Source organism: Macaca fascicularis, chromosome 11 (genome assembly GCF_037993035.2).
Source record: "Macaca fascicularis isolate 582-1 chromosome 11, T2T-MFA8v1.1".
Taxonomy (NCBI): Eukaryota; Metazoa; Chordata; class Mammalia; order Primates; family Cercopithecidae; genus Macaca; species Macaca fascicularis.
The window spans coordinates 78,437,419-78,458,561 of NC_088385.1; the positions used below are offsets into that span (position 1 = coordinate 78,437,419).

Below are 21,143 nucleotides of genomic sequence, written 5' to 3' on the forward strand. Positions count from 1 at the left end.
TCTTTGGGAGATTCAATTTAAATGACAGCTACACTAGCTGACGTTTCATAACTGTATGAGATAGATAATGGAATTTCCAAAATACTAGCTATACAGATGAAATCCCCCACTGTTAGCTAAGCCACTAAATAATTAGCTCTTCTTGTAAAAATGACATCAAACTCTTGTACACTTATGACTTCTGTATGATTAAGAAACTAGAGGAATACAAGCAAGTTTTATGTCATCATGACTACATAGAGAACATTTCTCTAAAAATTCAAAAACATTTTAATTATGAATAAATTAATGATACCTGAAAACTACAAATTCTGGGTAAATGTGTTTACCTATTGTATGCTGTTTTCTTATCTACTTCTTACTATGTTTCACTCAGAGACAGTTTATAATAAACTAAAAACTCGCAAAACCTCTCGAGGAGGAGGTAAAGAATAATGTGCAAATAATACCATATTTATATCTAGAAAAAGATTCTATTGGCCCGGTGCAGTGGCTCATGTGGTCAGGAGTTCGAGACCAGCCTGGCCAACATGGCGAAACCCGTCTCTACTTTTAAAATACAAAAAAATTAGCCAGGCGTGGTGGCGGGCGCCTGTAATCCCAGCTACTCGGGAGGTTGAGGCAGAAGAATCGCTTGAACCTGGGAGGCGGAGGTTGCAGTGAGCCGAGATCATGCCACTGCACTCCAGCCTAGGCGACAAGAGTAAGACTCCCTCTCAAAAAAAAAAAAAAAAGTTCAAAGTATAAATATTTACAATATTCCTTGATTAAGCAAATCTAACTCCAATTAATGAATTTACTCTTTAATATCCCTCTATTCTTCATTAATACATTCTCAAGTGTACTCTTTTTGGGCTTTTTTTCTTCTTTTTGGGTGCAGAGGGTAAAAGAAGGGAGGGAGTAAGAAAAAGAGAAGACAACAAGTATATTCATATACATAGTAAATGTTCAACAAATGCTTGACCACTAAACACAAAATAGCCACATGCACTAAGGTTATTACTATATGATGATTTAACATTAAAATAGTCCATACTAGTCATGACACACTTGTCAATCTACATTACTAAACAATGAAAAACTAATGAAATTCTACCCCTGTACTTAAGAAACAGCCGTTTTGTTTTCACAATTTAGTAATCCTACTTTCACCTAAATAGAAAATGGTAAAAAAGCTAAAAGTAGTCTCTGCTAATCATAAGTTTAGCCTTCATTTTGTCCTCTAATACCTACGATTACAAAAGATGCTTTCCCAATTATAATCTACCTTCCTTTCTTCCAAGAGTTATTTATAAAAGCAGCTTTCTTATTTGACAGAATCTATGAAATAAGACTTTAAGGAAACTTAGAGTAACATTTTGATTTTATATTTTTGCATTTCTTACTTTACTTCTTGATCTCCTCTTGCCACCAACCAATTTCATGAATCGATTGTACTGTTCTTCCTGATTTGAGAGATCTCGAATTTTTCTGATTTCTTCCTCTCTTTTCCTTCTCTCTTCTTCTTCAGCTTGTTTCCGCTGATCCTCTTCTTTCTGTCTTTCCTGTTCTTTTTGTTGTTGTAGCTTCTTCCATGCCTTCGTTTGCTGCTTCCTCAATGCTTGTTTAGCTTTAAATAAAAAATACATAAACATTAGTATCTGTTAGGAGATAAAAGAAAAATAAAAGTCTTAAAAAATATTTTCATTATCGATTCATCAATGATGATGCTCCTCTTAAGTTGTTTATATAAGACTGTCTTTCATTTTAGGGCCCTATAATTCCCCAAACTCAAAACTCTGAATTAAAATCCCAAAACTATACTGATACATGAATTCAACTAGAAGAATTTAACAAGCAGTGGCTCACACCTATAACCCCAGCACTCTGGGAGGCCAAGGCGAGCGGATCACCTGAGGTCAGGAGTTTGAGACCAGCCTACCCAACATGGCGAAACCCCGTCTCTATCAAAACTACAAAAGATTAGCTGGGCGTGGTGGTGGGCGCCTGTAATCCCAGCTACTTGGGAGACTGAGGCAGGAGAATTGCCTGAACCCGGGAGGTGGAGGTGGAGGTGAGCAGAGATCACACCACTGCACTCCAGCCTGGGTGACAAGAGCAAAACTCTGTCTCAAAAGACAAAACAAAACAAAACAAAAACACAAGAATTTAATAAAAATGATCACCTGTAGTGCTAACTTTTTTGGCCGAATGTGTTTTTGTACTTGTTTTAACTTTTTGCTGTACAGTTTTCGTCTTAGTCAACTTTTCTTTGCTTTCTTTCATCACCTGCTGTTCTTTTTGTTGCCATTTTTTACTGGCTGACTGAAGGGCCAAAAGGCGAAGCTGTAATTCAGATAGTTCCTCTTCATCTTCACCAAGTTTCTTTAAAGCAAAAAGAAAGAGCTAAAATTTTTTAATTCTATTATTTAGCTTATACATTTTATCAAGTCAAATCCTTTATAAGATAAAAATTTAAAGTTTGAAGACAAATATGACAAGGCAAATACAGATAAAATAAGTAAACTAATTTACTTCCCATAGCCTAAGACTCTAATGTAATTCCTAAAATATGAATAGAAGATCAGTCTGCAGAAGGTATGTGTATATATGTAACGTAGGGTTGGTGAGGCGGTACAACTGATAGAACAGGATAATGCAAAAAATAAAAGAGTTAGTAGCTAACATTTAAGAGGGCTTCCCAAACCTGAAAGAGTAAAAGTCTGATGGCAGCAAATGCAATGAAGAAATAAGACCCAGGAGAGGTAAGGAAAGAAGGAGGAAGTGGTTCCCTGATCACGTGATTTGCTGGCCTCACCAGTAATAGAGAACAACAGACATACTCAAGATTCAAACGTACAAATTTTCTTTTATGTGTATATTTTTTAATTCTTTAAATTACTAGTGAAGGGAAAAATCTACAGAGATTTGCTTACATCTGACATGTGTTCTAAGGCTACAGATATTTATATGAATATTTTATATGTTTTGAAAACATAAGACTTTTCTTCAGGAAAGCTAAAACAGGACAATAATGTTAAAAGCAGATGTCTGAGACTTTTTTCAAATTGAAATAACTTTTGCATTTCACTTTTGAAATATTCTCCACATGATAGCAAAAATAGAACTGAAAAATGGGAGGCTCCGAAGAGGCTCATAATTAGAGTCCATTGATTTTAATAAGGGGTGGGAAGATAGCTTTGTCTTCCCCACCCTTGAAGTTAAACACAAACTCTGTTTTTTCTTTATGTATGTGCATAGAAGGGAAAGGAAGAGTCAAAAAAGATTCCAAAAGATGAAGGCCTACTTATCTAGTAACTTTTTCTTATAGGTAAATCGTAATTATATTTTCTCCTAAAATCCAATTAAATTATTTCTATTGTTAAACATAAAGAAAACAGTGGATACTAACTAATGATTTCACCTGAATATGAACTACTATAAGCCCTAAACTACTGTCATACACTTCAGTACTTCAATTTAACCAAACCAGAATACAGTTACCCTTTCCACTGTTGATAACTACATGTAAGCAATAATTTTAAAATTATCATGATTCCTTTTTTAAGTTCTCAGTCACTTAACTGTATCAAATTCTATTGCCTAGTACTGAAATTCTAGAGCTGTGCTGTTCAATATGGCAGCAATGAGTCACATGTGGCTATTTGAATTTAAATTACCAAAACTGAATTTAAAAATTTGGACCTACGCCACACTAATCACTTTTCAAGTTCTTCATAGCCATGTGTACCTAACAGCTACCATATTGGAGAATACAGCTATAAAACATTTCCATTATTGTAGAAAATTCTATTAAACAGTACTCATGTAGAGAGTTTAACTAAAATAAAGCTATCCTCACTGTTCCACTGAGACAAAGTCTTTTTGTTTTCTTTTGTTTTAAATTATTTAATTTTTCAAGTTGGGATCTCACTATGTTGCCCAGGCTGGTCTCAAACTCCTGAGCTAAAGTGATCAATCCACCTCAGCCTTCCAGAGTGCTGGGATTACAGGCATAAGCCACCACGCCCAGTGAGGCTTTTGATTATTTTTTGCAACTACTCCCTTTGGCATGAAAGAAACCACTGATTCTGTCCCCCATCTATACGATACGTGAGGTAGCTACTTGAACAGCAAGAGCACAGGGCTAAGCTCGTTAGTTCCCATTAGTCAGACAAGCTCATTAAATTACTTGCTCTGACACTTAATTCCTATATAACTTTAGGCAAGTCACTTAATCTACTCACAGGACTCTTACTTCATCTATGAATGTACATAATGTCAACTTGATTCACAGGGTTATTGTGAGGGTCTTAAAAATGTGTATGTGTACGTTATAGTATGATTTCTAAATTCAGGGCCATCTTTTTCCTAAAGCTCCTAGACCATTTACATCATTTCAATTTATACAGAAAAACAAACTGAAATCTCAAAAGAAAAAAACTACAGATATTTCAGATCTCTAATTCAACAAACTGAAAAGGCTTGGGTTATTGAGTGCCTGTTACATGTCAAACACAGTGCTTGATGCTTCTGTATTTCATTATACTGAAGCCTCACAACAACCCAGATAACAGAAGACATTAAGTTCATTTTGTAGAAAAGAATATAGAAGCAAGCAAAGGCTAAATAGTTTATACAAGGTCACTCAGCTAACAAGAAGTGGAAATAGAATTTGATACCAGGTGAAGGTCTACCTAACTCCAAAAGCTTACCCACACAGGATAATCCACAAAAAATGGAGAAAATATCTGGATCAAAATTATAGGTTTCAAAAAAACAAATGATAAAAAAAGATCCTGTATGAATATATATAACATTTAATTAAACATAATTTGCAGAACCCAGGGAAAAGAGATTCCAAGATGTCACAACAGAATTTCTTATCTTTAAGGCTTATGTCCAAATGGAGTTATAGGAATGATGAAAGAAAATGAGTGAAAGTAAGACAATTTCCCTTACAAAAGAACAAAATAAAGCAATGTGAAAATGGGTCATACAGAGATGATACAGTCTTACAAAGCAGCATCTTACCTTTTCAGACAGAATATCTGAGGTACTAATTCTTCTTGTTAAATTTTGTTCTTTATCTGGTAATCCTTTAAAATAAAATAATATTTTTTGAATACTCCAAAAGATAGCCACAATCTAAAATAAAATAATCCTATATAATATCTGGTAATTATTTTAAAGATATCATTAAAGGGTCTCATTTTCTCAATCTCTCAACCAAAGGAAAACACCATTAAAGAGAACGAAAATCTGAACAAACTTCTTATCAGCCTCATTCCTGAAAGTTATAAGGCAAAATGATTCAAAATATTAAAATCCACACTTTCAATAAAATGACTTCTGAACTACAAACAGTCATTTCAAATAAGAACAGAATTTATAAAGCATAGAAACAAGCAGCAACACTTAATTACCAACTGGATTATCCACACTGATAGAATATAATGATGACTAAATTAATCCAGTCCTCTAAACTGAAATAAATTCAATGTCTACATTTGTGCATTAGAGAATTGGTCTTTTATTTACCTAGAAAAGCATCGGTAGAGGCAGCTTAAGTATCAATAAAATTAAGTCCATCCATACATTTTTTTCTAAACATCTAGCCTTGGGCCCAGATGACTGATGAAACAATGTACGAAACCTTATTTATATATTATGTAATCTACAACAGCTTTAAACATCACATAATAAAGTTACAGAATATCTACAATCCTGTTGAGATACTTTTGTAGCTAAAACAGATTATGTTAAAAATTCAGAAATCTTTCCTTAAGATGACAAAACTGAAGTTGCAAAGCTAGGATTAAATTAGATCTTAACTTCAAGCCTAGTGTTTTTACCACAACACCACACCTGTCAATGTTCCAAACATCCTAATTTGACTGCTCAAGTGAACCAAAGAATATGCAACTTATTCAATAGAGAAATGACTAATCAAGCACCTCAATCAATGTAAATAGAAGGCAATGACCAAATTTCAAGACAAATGAGTTCTGTTGAAAGGCTTAGTCTATAAATGTGAACTTGTTGCAACATGATTGATATAGTAGAAAATAATTTGAGCAACCAGGTGCAGTGGCTTATGCCTGTAATCCCAGTGCTTTGGGTGGCCGAGGCAGGTGGATCACATGAGGTCAGGATTTCGAGACCAGCCCGGGCAACATGGCAAAACTCCGTCTCTGCTGAAAATACAAAAAATTAGCCAGGCATGGTGGTGCGTGCCTGTAGTTCCAGCTACTAGGGAGGCTGAGAGAGGAGAATCGCTTGGAGCTGAGAGGTGGAGGTTGCAGTGACCTGAGATTGTACCACTGCACTCCATCCTGGGCAACAGAGTAAGACTCTGTCTCAAAAAAAAAAAGAAAAAAGAAAAGAAAAGAATTTGAGCATAACACAAATTTATATGTGTGATTTGTCTCAGAGAAACACTAAGATTGCAGAAAACTGCATCCAAGTGATCTGAGCCATGTAGGAATACACAAACATACACTTCAAACATCTATCAAATACCCAAGTTCATTGTGTGTGCTATAAGTCACATCCATCCACATCTGGTACTACAATTTACTGTCTGATTTCAGGTAACACTCCTTGTTTTACTTCATAATAACTCGTAAGTAGCAAACATTCCACTTCCACAGGTATACTTCAGGTCTATTTTATGGAATGCTGACATGTTTACTTTAATATTTCACACTTTTTTCCCCCATTTCACATGCAAAGCTGTGCTATCATTTTTCATTTATTCCTATCTTTTATGTGCCACGGATAAAGTTTTTGAGTGTTGTTCCTCTAACCCCATTTTCTCCACACACCCTATTGTTTTTATTGCACAATTTTGCAGTGTGGTAATTCTGGGGAATGCGTATGCCTCATTGTAGGAAAAATGATCAAGCTTTTAAAAACAACAGAATAGTAATAACTATCAGACAAAAATAAACAGGTAAACATTAAACACTAAATTATTCTCCTACATGAGTTTCATTAGGTCATGAGAAATCTACTGGTCGATTAGGATCTCACTTGTCTATACAAAATGGCAGCACCTCCCTTTAATGTAGCATAGAGGCAAACATCTATTAACATAACAGGTACCTTACGACTACATTGCTACCTTAAAAATAAACACAATACGCCGGGCACAGTGGCTCACGCCTGTAATCCCAGCACTTTGGGAGGCCAAAGGCAGGTGGATCACGAGGTCAGGAGATGGAGACCATCCTGGCTAACACGGTGAAACCCTATCTCTACTAAAAATACAAAAAACTTAGCCAGGCATGGTGGCGGGCACCTGTAGTCCCAGCTACTCAGGAGGCCAAGGCAGGAGACTGGTGTCCATCCCGGAGATGGAGCCTGCCGTGAGCCGAGATCGCGCCACTGCACTCCAGCCTGGGCAACAGAGCGAGTCCGTCTCAAAAACAAAACAAAAACAAAAACAAAATAATAAATACAATAAATTCAATAAATACAAATTCCAGACAATAAATATAACGTTATACAAAGATTATAAATGCAGGTTTAAACTGATCAAATGGGTAGCTAGACATTGTTCTACCACTGTCATAGGTCTGTACAATAAAATTATCTCAAGTTTTACTCAAAACCTCCAAAATGAACACTGTTCTTGTCACACAGAATTTAAAATATTACCCACTAAAAGTCTAATGTGAGCTAAAGTCACCAGCACATAGGTAGTAGTTAAAATCACAACAAGAACACCCCTAGAAAATGGGACACTGAGGACATGACAAATTAAGAAATTACATAGGAAAAGTAATTATTTAAAACAAACAAAAGACAGAAAAGGAAAATCAGAAAGTTATTTTTAAAATGCATTACAGAAATTCCAAAATTTCAAAGGAAGAAAAACATCAATGAATATAGCTGAGATATCTACCCCCAACAGAATATTCTCAACAATGCAGCCAGAGTGATGCCTTAAAAATATAAAACAGGCCGGGCGCGGTGGCTCAAGCCTGTAATCCCAGCACTTTGGGAGGCCGAGACGGGTGGATCACAAGGTCAGGAGATCGAGACCATCCTGGCTAACCCGGTGAAACCCCGTCTCTACTAAAAAATACAAAAAACTAGCCAGGCGAGGTGGCGGGCGCCTGTAAACCCAGCTAATCGGAGGCTGAGGCAGGAGAATGGCGTAAACCCGGGAGGCGGAGCTTGCAGTGAGCTGAGATCCAGCCACAGCACTCCAGCCTGGGCGATACAGCGAGACTCCGTCTCAAAAAAAGAAAAAAAAAATATAAAACAGATTATGTCAGTCCTTTGCTCAAAACCCTGTAAGAGGTCACCATTTCACTAGGAATAAAAAAACAAAGTTCTTACAAGGCTCTGTCTATAAGATCTGCGCCCTCCTGCCATCTCCAACAGCTTCTCTCCCATTATTCATTCCCCTCACTCTCTCTTCTGTATTAGCACAGGACTCCTGGTTCTTCCCCAAACATGTCAGGCATCCTTCTGTATTATGGTCATTTCTCTAGTTCAGCAATAACCAAACTTCAGCATGTAGCAGAATCAACAGAAGGGCTGGTTAAATACAGATTGCTAGGCCCCATTTCCAGAGCTCCCAGTTCAACAGATCTAAGGTAGAAACTGAGAATTTCTGTTCTATCAAGTTCCCAGATAATGCAGTCCCCAGAAACCACACTTTGAAAATCACTGCTCTAGTTATTCCTTTTGTGTAGAAGCCTCTTCCACCAGATATCCATTTTGCTATTCCTTTACTGTCTTCAGTCTTTTTTTAAATCTCACCTTCAAATAGATACCTATGCTGACCACCCTATTAGTGCTGCAACCTGTATCCTCAATATCCCTTTCCGACTTACCCTGCTATACTTTTTCTCTTTCATAACAGTTAATTTACTCATCATGTTTACTGTTTTACCTTCTAAAATGCAAGCCCATGAAAACATAAGTGACTATTTTGCTCACCAATTTATTTCCAAGAGCGTGGAATAAAGTGCTCAACTAATTTTTCAATGAATGGAAGAATGAAATAAAAAACACCCACTAAAATTTGCAATTAGGTCACAGAAAACTACCATGAGTAGTTTCAGTATTGTGATGGGGGTAGAAAAGCAAACTGTACTGGGCTAATAAGGAAATGAGAGGTAAAGCGAAAAGCTGGTACAGACTAGACGTCTCAGAAGTCTTATTGAAAAGAGGAAGAATACTTGACATAATTTAAGACAGAATGTAGGATAAGGTGGAAGAGGATTTCCATTTTTGGATGGAAAAGTCAAATATATTAAGAACACCCTAAGGAGACAATGGTTCAAGATAAAGCAGAATAAATAAAGCAAGGTCCCAGAGAAGGCAGAAGAAGTTAGAGCCAGGGGAACAAGTTTAAAAAAAATGGCCATGAACAAGAGAATCATTACCCTCAGGATGAAAGAACTGAAGTGAAAATTGATACGGATTACAAACAAGTTTATGGTCAGGAAGTGAAAAGCTGGAATTGAGTGTGATTACCTCAAATAAGAGGCAAGCTTATATATTGACAATAATAAAGCTTGAGTAAAAGGCCTGAAAAAATTATGAACGTATAGAAGAGTTGTCAAGAGATATGGAAAAAAGGCTCACCAATAACATAAGTTTGACAGTAGAGTCTTGGTGAGGATTGGTGGGGAAATATACATGTAGAAACAATTATATAATTTACTGATTCAGATGACATTTTAGCTTCTTTGATTTTCCTCCAATCACTCTTCCATACTGATGCCAGTTATTTTTCTAAAACACACATTTGATCAATCATCTTCTTGCTTAAAAACATGTAACAGCCCACCCAATGTTTAAAGAACAAAATTCAAATTCTTTAGCAAAATATTAAACGCCCCTCCCAATCCAACATTAACCTGTCCTTTTATAATTTTATGTCCAACCACTCACCAAAAAAACACCATTATCTCTCATACTGCATACATATTTGATGAATCTCACTGCCCTTAAAAAGCCCTCTGTGCCTATCTGCTCATTTGGTTCCTTCTGACTTCCCCAGTGGAAAAGATTCATTTTTCCAGAAGTATGTCAAACATTTACATCTCTATGAAACCTTTCTAAATCCAGGTGAGGATATTTAATCCTTCCTGTGTTACTCTAGGCTTTCACACATAACTCGTATTATACTCCATGACAGTTATTTGTGTGTCTTTTCTATCCCTCTGTGTTATACTTTTCAAAACTACTTGTATAGAATCATAGTACTAAATTGAAGAGGGGAAAGAAAGGCATCTCCCTGAGAATGTGCAACCCAAAATAATCATCACTTAGGTTTACAACCAAATTCACACTATACGGGCAGCCAGTGAGGGTTGAAATGATTTCAAGGCTAAAGTCTTTAGCAAATTCTCTCTGGGGAATGCATCTTTGTCCCAGGTCTCAAAAACTTCCCACCACTAAAATTCAAAAGAAAATGATCATCTCACATTAAAACAAAACAAAACAAAACCACTAACTGTTCAAGAAAGAAAGTACCAAAAATGAGTAATAACAAAAACAAACATCAGAAATCAAACCCCCAAAGACCTGACATATTGAAAATTAGCAGGGATAGGAGATAAAACAAAACAGACCTATGGTTAATTTGTTTAAAGAAACAAAGATAAAGCTGAAATTATAAGCAGGGAGAAGAAAAGTGCAAAGAATGATCAAAGTGATTTGAAAACAAACAAAAATGAAATAAAAATAAAAACTGTAATTGAAATTTAAAATTCAATAAGTGGGCTTAAGGCAAATCAGATACAGCTGAAGAGAGAATCAGTAAAATGAAAGATGTATCAGAGAAAATTTTCCAGAATTTGTCAATTACAAAGTGACAGAAACTTAGAGAAATTAGGAGACATGAACGATAAAGTACGATGACTTAACATAACATACATCTATAAAGAGTTCCAAAAAAGAGAGAGAATGTGATAATATTCTAAGAGATAATGATCATTTTTTCAGAACCAATGCCAAGATCCAATCCAGATTCAAGAAACAACAAATTCCAAGCTGGATACAAAAAAAGAAATCTACAATCAGCACATCACAGTTCAACTACAGAATATCAAAGACAAAAAGGATATTTAAAACAATCAAAGAAAAAAGATTATCTTCAAATTGGAAACCATTAAGACTGATAACTTTTAACAATGGAAATCAGAAAATATTGTTAGTAAGAACATAATTAGGGGCTGGGTGTGGTGGCTCATGCCTGTAATCCCAGCACTTTGGGAGGCCAAGGCAGGTGGATCACTTCACGCCAGGAATTTGAGACCAGACTGACCAACATGGCAAAATCCCATCTCCACTAAATACAAAAATTAGCCAGGTGCAATGGCATGTGCCATAGTCCCAGCTACTCAGGTAAATGAGGCATAAGAATCACTAGAACCCAGGAGGCGGAGGTTGCAGTGAGCCAAGATAGTACCACTGCACTCCAGCCTGGATGATAGGGCAAGACTTTGTCTCAAAAACAAACCAACCAACAAACAAAAAGCATATAATTAAACAACCTAGAATTCTAAACCCAGGGAAAATATCTTTTAAAAAGAGTAAACAGAAATCGTTTTCCACCCAGCAAAAACACATTAAAAGCAAAAATGTCTAAAGGATGTATTTAAGCACTGAGCATGGTGGCTCACACCTGTAATCCCAGCATTTCAGGAGGCCAAGGCAGGAGGATCACTTGCGCCCAGAGTTTGAGACCAGCCTAGACAACATACTGAGACCCCGTCTCTACAGAAATTTTTAAAACATAGCCGGGCATGGTAGTACATGCCTGTGGTCCCAGCAACTCAGGAGGCTGAGGTGGGAGGATCACCCGAGCCCAGGAGGTCAAGGCTGCACTGAGTCATGATCACACCCCCTGCACTCCAGCCTGGGCAACCTAGTGAGACCTTATCTAAAACACACACACACACACACACACACACACACACACACACACACACACAAAGAGAATGTATTTATACATATATAATTCCAGACATAATACAAACAGCCAAGAAAGTGCTAAAAATACAGGCAAAACTAAGCAAACATCATTCTTTGTATTTCGGGGAAAGGGTAAGGTTCCTGATTAACTTTAAACACTGGCAGGAATATAAGACCAGAAATTTAGTATTTAACTTCCAAACTAGCAAATGAAAAAAAAAAATTGTGTGAAGAAAAATAAGAGACTAAAAAGAGAGAAAAAAAAAAGAAGAAATAAAACCAAATGTCAATAATCATAAAAAATGTGAGTAGACTATGTTTAAGCTAAAGGACAAAGATTGTCATACTGAATTATAAATTAAAACCAGCTCTATACTATGTACAAGTAATATCTGAGACATGAGGATATAGAAAGACTGAAAGGGTGGGAAATTATATAAAGAGAAAGATGATGTGGCTATTAATATATAAGACAAAATAGTCTTTTAGGCAAAAACATCAGAGATAAAGTCACCACATAATGACTTAATTACCCAGCTTCAAAGTATTTAAAGCAAAAAGTAAAAATCACAAATCCATCATCATACTGGCAAATTTTAACAAACTTTTCTTAGTAGCTGATCAAGCGTATCAAAAAATAAAGAAGTGAACAACACAAAAAGCTCAAGTAATCTATAAATTTCTTTCAAACATACACAGAACTCTTACAAGAGCTGATTACATACTAGACAATAAAGGAAGTCTTTAAGTATTTCAAAAGATTGGTTATCATAGCAATCTTATTTTCTGACAGTATGATCGACTTAGATATCAATAAAAAACACTGCTAGACAACCTACGTTTCGAAGAAACACTTTCAAGTAGCCTACAAGTCAATGAAAAATAAAAATTAGAAAATATTTAGAACGAATGAAAAAAGTTAAACATCCCAACTTGATTGAGACAGAACTAAAGTCAAATTTGATGGCCTAAAATGATCTTAATAGGAGAGAGGCTGAAAAACCTCTGTACTTACTTCAGGGGAAATTAAAGAAGAGAGCAGAGAAAAAACCTATATACTTATTTCAGGGGAAATTAAAGTTTAAGAACCTATGTACTTATTTCAGGGGAAATTAAATAAGAGAGCAAGGAAAAAAAGATACAACTTATAAATACTATAGATAAAAAAGTAAAGATTCTTAAGAATAATTTTTATAACTTCTATAACTGATAGGAAAGACACATTACAAAAAATATATAGTTTACATAAACTGCCTTAACAGAAATAGAAAACACAAAAAGTCAGATTAAAACCTTCTCGGAAAAAAACTCCACCCAGGCTCAGACACTTAGCAGCAAGACCTACCAAGTATCTCAGAATGTTTCCAATCTTAAACTATTGCAGAGAATAAAGATGAAACCAGCCCCAACCGATTTGAGTATCACAACCTTACACTAAAAACTGGCAAGGAAAAAGAGGGGGTAAAAAATTACAGGCTATGAACATAGCCTGTAAAATTCTAAACAAAACACTAGCAAACCTTCATTTGTAATTGCGGAAAGTTGGAAAAACCCAAACATAATTGGGAAATGGATAAACTATAGTATGATGGGATACTCAACAAAAAAGAACTACTGACATATACAAGTACACGAATGAATTTCAAACACATTATGTTCAATGAAAGAAGTTATAATCAAAGGCAATATACTGTATGATTTCATTAATGTGACATTCTGGAAAAGGCAAAACTATAGGGACAAATCAGTGGTTACCAGGTGAACTAAGGGCTGAGGGAGGGGATAACTACAAAGACACTTGGAGAAACTGTTTGAGGTTGATGAAAGAATTCTGTATATTAATGGTGGCTGGTGATGGTTACGCACTGTCTGCATTTGTCAAAACCTGAAGAACTACACACACATTTATAATGTTAAAAGGTAAATTTTACTGTATATAAATTATATCTTAAAAATAAAGAGGAAAAGAAAAAAGCCAAATCCATGATTTAAAAATGGTATATCATAAACTGTATTAAACGCAAGCATACAAGGGTGTTTTAATACTAGAAATAAATTATATAATTCATTACACTAACAAATTAGGATAAATTAGATGCTCATCCCAATAATGAAGAAAAAAGATTTTGTAAACTTCAACATCCATTCACACTGAAAATTTCAAACTAGGAATAGGAGTAAAACCCTCCTTTACCCCATAAGGGATACCTACAAAAAAATTAACATCATATTTAATGACAAATGTCAAAACCATTTTCTTTGGTTAGGAAACAAAGGTGTCCACTATTATCACTTATGTGTAACATTCTATTATAGAGGCCAGCATGTCAGGCAAAAAAAAATAAAGAAATAAAGACTAAAAGTAAACAAAATTAGTAATTATTCAATAATATGTCTACACAGAAAGTACAAAATTTACAGATAATTGCAATCATTTAAATGAGCGTACAATCATTTAAATGAAGTACACTACCAAAACAAGTAGTTACTCCTTTAGAGAAAGAACAGTCATTACTATCTGAAATATTTAATTCCATTACCTTGACTAGAATCAGTAGTGTCGGATTTCAGGGAAAGCGGTTTTGCTCCATCTTTAACTTTTTTCAAACGGTTCTTATCTCCTGGTAAAGTCAATTTTTGCCTGAGTGGTTTTAATTCAAATGCCTGAAAAGTTTTGACTTGTGTTTTCTCCTCAGGAGCTATTTCTTTACTTGAATCCTTTGTAATACTGACATTATCAGTGCTAGTTTGGTCCTCAAAGTTCAATGTTTTAGGATCTTCCTGCACATTCTCTTCTTTGCTACTCAATGCTAGTTTTTCATCCTTATTGATGCATTCTAGTTCCAATTGTATTTGCTTATACTTTAAAAGCAAATCTTCAAAAGTTTCTTCCACACAGTTTTCACTTTTTGATGAATAATTTTGTTTTCTTGATGGAGACCTTCCAAAACTTTTGGCTGAGCAGCATATTAAGGAAACCAGTTTCCAAAAATTTTCCACAGTTAAATTTAACAAAAAAAAAAAAAAACATAGATTATGGATGAATTTTCTCCCTTTTTAATTTTTCAAGAAAAACGAATCGATATTTTTAAATTGCTAAATTCCATTTAATGTATGTGCAGCTAATACCCACTTTCATTAGGTGCCCATATTTGAATTTAATAAGTACCATATAAATAGTCCACTTACAAAATCACTAGTGTCATAATTACCAGTAGTATCCACAGATAGTCCACCTAGTTAGGTTATAGCATCCTTCCTTCTGTAAGTGCCAGGAAAGTCATAATTAGCTGTATGTTAAAGATTATTTTCTGAATGAAGAAGTGAGAAACTGAATGGTTTGTCACAGATGTGGATAATTTACACTTCAGGGGGCCGGGCGCGGTGGCTCACGCCTGTAATCCCAGCACTTTGGGAGGCCGAGGCAGGAGGATCACTTGAGGTCAGGAGTTCAAGACCAGCCTGGCCAAAACGGTGAAACCCCATCTCTACTAAAAATATAAAAATTAGCCAGGCATGGTGGTGCAGGCCTGTAGTCCCAGCTACTTGAGAAGTTGAGGCAAGAGAATTGCTTGAACCCAGGAGGCGAAGGCTGCACTGAGCCAAGATCCCACGGCTGCACTCCAGCCTGGGCAACAGAGGGAGACTCCATCTCAAAAAAAAGAAAAAAAAAAAACAAAAAAAAACCACTTTAAAATAGTACTTAAAATATATCTCCTATTTTTCCCCCTACAGAGAAGGGATAATGTAATGAAAATAATCTGAAGCAACTGTTCTTATTTTCTTCTCTAACACAGTGATACACGAAAAGTAACTTCTTCCTTAGAAACAGCTACACAATTTCAAACTACAATTTTTATTCTAAACAATTCATACATGAGAATTGTTATACCTCATTTTTCCAGACCAGATATTAGCAAGAGAAAAGACAGCACCTCCTAGGGTTTTAATACACCATTTATAGATTTTTTTTTTTTTTTGAGACAGTCTTGCTCTGTCAGCCAGGCTGGAGTGCAGTGGCGCGATCCTGGTCACTGCAACCTCCGTCTCGTGGGCTCAAATAATTCTCCTGCCTCAGCCTCCCAAGTAGCTTGGATTACAGGTGCGTGCCACCATGCCCGGCTAATTTTTGTATTTTTAGTAGAGATGGAGTTTCACCATGTTGACCAGGTTGGTCTTGAACTCCTGACCTCAGGTGATCCGCCTGCCTTAGCCTCCCAAAGTGCCGGGATTACAGGCATAAGCCACCACACCCAGCCTATAGATCATTTTCAGTTGGCTAGGATGTAACAATTCAGTACCCCAAATATGGTTCTTCTGTTTAAACTCCTCACAGGACAAGCAGCAGAAAAGGTTTTTAAACTCTCCTGATGATCAGTTCTAAAAATGAGAATTACCATCATTTGAGAAACAAAAATAAGCAGTAAGTACATCTGAAAATCTTAACAGTTCTACAGCAAAACTGTTCTAGTAAATCTCTGGTTTTCTGATCTCTTCAAAGTCAAGTTTCTTAGAAGAAAACTAGTTTCTCTGTACCCTTCTTACCAAATGGAATCTGGTTTCTGTCCCATTAATCTAGAGAGACTGCTGTGGCTAAGTTTCCTTATCAATGTTTTCAAACCTTATTTTTTTTTTACCTGACCCCTATGAGAATCTGACACCATAAACCACTTCTCTCTTGGCTTCCATAACTCCCCGTTTCCCTTTGTTTCCCTATTTGTTTTTTGTCTTTTAAGTCTCCATTGAGTCCTTTCTAACTTGTGAAATAATGGTGCTCTTCAGGGAGCACTACTTAGCCTCTTTCTCTTCTTATTTTGAGCATTCTAATGCAGCACCTCCACCGTTCTACCTACCACAGGAGAGTTTACCCTGGTGAAAAGATATTTATCTTATCTCCTACAAGCCATCCTTCATACTGCTGCTGCCAGAGTAATCTTTCTAGAATAAAAATATAAGATTACTCCCCTTGTTTAAATTTCACTAATAAAAAAGTCCAAAATCCTGAGAATAAATATAATCTGACCTGTGCTTTCCTTTCCAAACTTACTTTTTCCCCTTTCATCACAATTTTTGCATAGCTTTGTGTCTAAGTTTGTCTGTTCTTCAATTTAACCCCAATTCGAGCGTCACCTCTATGAAGGCGGAGTTTCTCACTCCCCTTTCCCCTCTTATGCACTCTTTGTACGTAAGTTCTGTAATTATCTGCATTTATATCTTACTTTTCACTGGAGTCATTTAAAGGCACAACTGCAGTTAAAAAAAAAAAAAAAAGACTGAAGACCTTGGAAATATCTGCAAAGGGAAATGATTAAATATACTAACAAAAATGCTAAATAGAAAAATAAGGAAAAGCAATTGAGTTAGAACTATAACTGACTAATCTCCTTTAAGGCTAAAGAAAATCTACCCCTATCTACACAGAATAGCTAAGATCAAACCAACACTTACCAGATTTAATTTTACGCTTGTCAAGATACAATTTCTAACTGAACCTTGGTTTAAACAAAAAGAAGTGCTATTCAACCTTTTCAGCTGCAGCTGAAAATGGAATTACTTTTTACTGATGAGAGACACTGGCCTAATTATGTTAGCTCTCATCAGATTTGAAAGTTTAAAAGAGCAGTCATTCAAGGGAGACAGGCTAAGATGTACTGACAAAGTGTCTATCATTAAGAAAAATTAAGGATGAAAATAAGAACTGCAATTGAATTTAGTTTATTCTATTTCTTCAAAGTTGCAACTAGCATATCTTAGTTATTACAGTGAAAGGAGTTATGACAAAAACAGAAATAAAAAAACCCTATACTCAGGCTACTTTACTTCTAAATTATAAAAATATGCCACAGAATAACCTGCATTATTTCTTTATACAGTATTTGCAAAATAAAAAAGGTATTATTATAATCACACAATGGAAATATGAATTAAACTGAGTACAATCTTGATATTAAATAAATTTGAATAAAGTGTTGTAACAAATATTTTGTTTGCTCACATTATACAAAAGTAGCTGGAAACTACGTTTTCCTTCTCAAATTCTTAAAAAGAACACCATCTCTAGGATGAATCAGTGATACTTCATGAGGAAAACAATGAGAAGAGGATCAAAACAAGCATCCTTTTAAGTGCGGCATCTGTCAAAAGAAAAACAGTAAGATATCTTATTTATGACAAGTTACTACAGAAATCAAAGTCACACAGACTGGATATTTTCCGGTACTTTTTTTTTTTTTGCAACATCATATGTCAGTTTACTAATAAAAACATACAAGCTTACCAATTAATAAAGGTCTATGGTAGAGGCCCAAAATAGTATTGAATAAACACGCAGAAAGAGGACAAAAGCAGAAAGCCCACTCACCTCCCCCTTTTCTAACACAGAATAAAACTTTTAAGAAAAACTTTTGAGCTCCCATAGTACTTTTTATACACATACCTCAGTTTCAACTTTTTATACTAAACTACAACTACTTATTTTCATTTGTTTCCCTAATACAAACTACAGTTTTCATCTTTGTACCTTTACAAAACACATATAGACTGGTGGCTCTCGCCTATAAATCCCAGCACTTTGGGAGTCCGAGGAAGGAGGATCTCTTGAAGCTACAAGTTCAAGATCAGCCTGGGCAACATAGCAAGACCTCGTCTCTCCAAATTTTTTAAAATAAATTTAATAAAAATTTTTTTAATTGAAAAAATTTTAAAATCATACACACACATATGCTCAAATAGCCTTTCTGGTGTTTGGATTGAAAATAGACTACAAATCCATGGATTAAGAAACACCGTAGACAGAGGTTTTCTAACCTTCTTGGAAGAACCATGTGCTGGCTTTTAAAAAGTTAAATATCTATATAATTTTCTTTTCTTTTCTTTTTTTGAAACGGAGTCTCGCTTTACCGCGCAGGATGGAGTGCAGAGGTGCAATCTCTGCTCACTAAAACTCCGCCTCCCAAGCTCAAGCGATTCTCCTGCCTCAGCCTCCCGGGTAGCTGGAAATACAGGCGCCCAATGCCACGCTGGCTAACTTTTTTATTTTTAGTAGAGACAAGGTTTCACCATGTTGGCCAGGCTGGTCTCGAATTCCTGATCTCAAGTGATCCGCCGCCTTGGTCTCCCAAAATGTTGGGATTACAGGCGTGAGCCACCACACCCAGCGCCTACATGATTTTCTCTGAAACAATCCTAAAATGTTCCTAACCCAACTTTTCGTTGCAGAAGTAAGGTTTTTCAGGGGACTAGCATCAGAAGCTGCTGTTTCTTACCTAAATGTACATTCCTTGCCCCTTTTACATCATGACATTTGAGAAAGACCTATTCTGGACCTAAGTGTTCTATAAAAGTAATTCTGATTGTCTTCCAAATAACTTGTCATTACTTTTAAGTTTCATATATAATGACGAAATTAAAAATCACACTATGGGAATTACAACCAGTAATGAAAGTCTTTAAACTTTTGCAATGGTCACAGTGTAAGTCAAGATAGTGTTTTACAAACCCATTATAAAACAGGAAACCTTCGGATGACTGATTCCTCTGTATAAATCCTGAGTAAACTCAGTAATGTTTAAAACTGAGAATAAGGTTAGAAGTAGCAAAAATCTGGTATGTTACTATTTCCTTTCTCAAAGTATCCGTAATCTCCACCCTCGCATACACATTCCTCCACTCTAACGTATTAAAATAAAAATGCTGATAAGTTTATCTTTCTCTTTCTGGCCCTCATTTAGTCAGCACGAAGAGTTACACAATGCGCAAAAGTGAACACAGATACAAACGTAAAGGAGGTAAAGCGTTCCAAAAAGATCAAATGAATCAAAAAGCTCTGAAACAGACCTGTTAAAGACACCAGAGTGTTTTTTTTTAACCTCCCCCCCTCCCCCCCCCCCCCCGCAATTTAAAAGGCAGCAACCGGAATAAATCAAGATAAAAACAGCATCACAAAAATAGTGCAGGACTGCGCAGACTGAAACTTTTACAATTTTCAATGTCAAACCGCAATATGATAAAGCAACAGTATTCCCCAAACTGGTTATGAATATTTTTTTCTCTAACAATATGTCAACTTCACATAAAATACAAAGTTTCTGTCCCAGCAAAAATACAAATGCTAAAGAAAGTCGGGCTTCTAAGGTATTATTACAAATCAGACTTAACTGTCTTGGATTTCATTAGCTTAACCCAGTCCATAGCACGTTAATATATCCAATGAAGCAGTCTTAACAATAACGCTATAGTGTGACACACGGGGAATTACCAAAGAACAACTTACTTTAAGTATACTGACACAGGGAGAAATCAGCGGTTCTGATGATTCAAAGTTACACTCGTCTCACAGACCTAGTAATGACGCTAAAGGGAACTTTGGTAAGTGACACACCCAGCGCCGACCGCCACGTTAAGGATACAGCTCTTCCGAGGTGGAGAGGGCTCTCGCCAGCTCTGACTGCTGCTGAACCCGGATCCTGCTCCTCCTCCCAGAGGGGGTCTGCACCCCGGCTTGCCTCCTCGCTCACCCACTCCTCGCCCCCGACTCCAGCGACTCCCACCCCGGTAAGGCCTGCCTCGAAAGCGGAAACGGTCCAAGGCGAGGTGGCTCCGCTCCCAGAAAGACGGCCGGGGACTGCTTTCGGACAGTGAACTCGAAGGCATCCGTACAGAGGGCGGATGAGACCGGAATGGTTCTTTGGGTCGGTAGCTGCTGGGTCCCCTGAGGTGGCCCCGCTCAGACGCGTGCCGCGAGCGTGAGAAATTCCTCAGCTGCTGCTGAGAAGAGGACGATGACGAGGAAGAGCCACCGCCTCCGCCGGATCCACCGCCCCGGGCCGAGTGAGGAGGCCTTCGCCGCGGATAGGGTAACAGCCCGCCGCCACTGCTGCTGCTGCTGCTCCGGCTCCGTATCTGGCTGTTATTATCGTCGTCACTGATCTCCCCATCTTCCAGCTCCCCTTCTTCCTTCGGCGAGAGGCCACTGGAGGCCGGGGCCGGAGTATCTGCGGTCGCCATCCGGGGAGCAGCGCCTTCCACACAACCTTAGCTCTCCGTCCGGGGATCCGCCCGACAATTGCCTCGTTTCCGCCGGGTCGGTGCGGTCTTACCCTACTCGGACACCTAGCGGCCTCTGTTCCCCAACTTCCCCGCACCCCAGCTCTCTCTCGCCGGACCGTCGCAACCCAGTTCCTTTTCCTAGCGTCCCCTTGCTCCTCAGCGATCGGGGTTCT

General features: G+C 36.9%; 1 protein-coding gene across 2 annotated transcripts in view; it reads right to left on the reverse strand.

Moving 5' to 3' along the window:
- ZFC3H1 (zinc finger C3H1-type containing) overlaps nt 1-21,131 on the reverse strand; it is a 54,413-nt gene extending 33,282 nt beyond the window's left edge. For both annotated transcript variants that reach the window (XM_074007420.1, XM_005571546.4), the window contains exons 1-5: nt 20,331-21,131; nt 14,463-14,879; nt 5,014-5,078; nt 2,166-2,364; nt 1,386-1,609 (exon numbers count right to left, since the gene is read on the reverse strand). Coding sequence is in view for 1 of the 2 variants with exons in the window: in XM_005571546.4 (XP_005571603.3) it covers nt 1,386-1,609; nt 2,166-2,364; nt 5,014-5,078; nt 14,463-14,879; nt 20,331-20,928 (1,503 nt within the window). In the remaining variant the exon portion in view is untranslated. The remainder of the gene's footprint in view (nt 1-1,385; nt 1,610-2,165; nt 2,365-5,013; nt 5,079-14,462; nt 14,880-20,330) is intronic.
- Nucleotides 21,132-21,143: the final 12 nt, after the last annotated feature.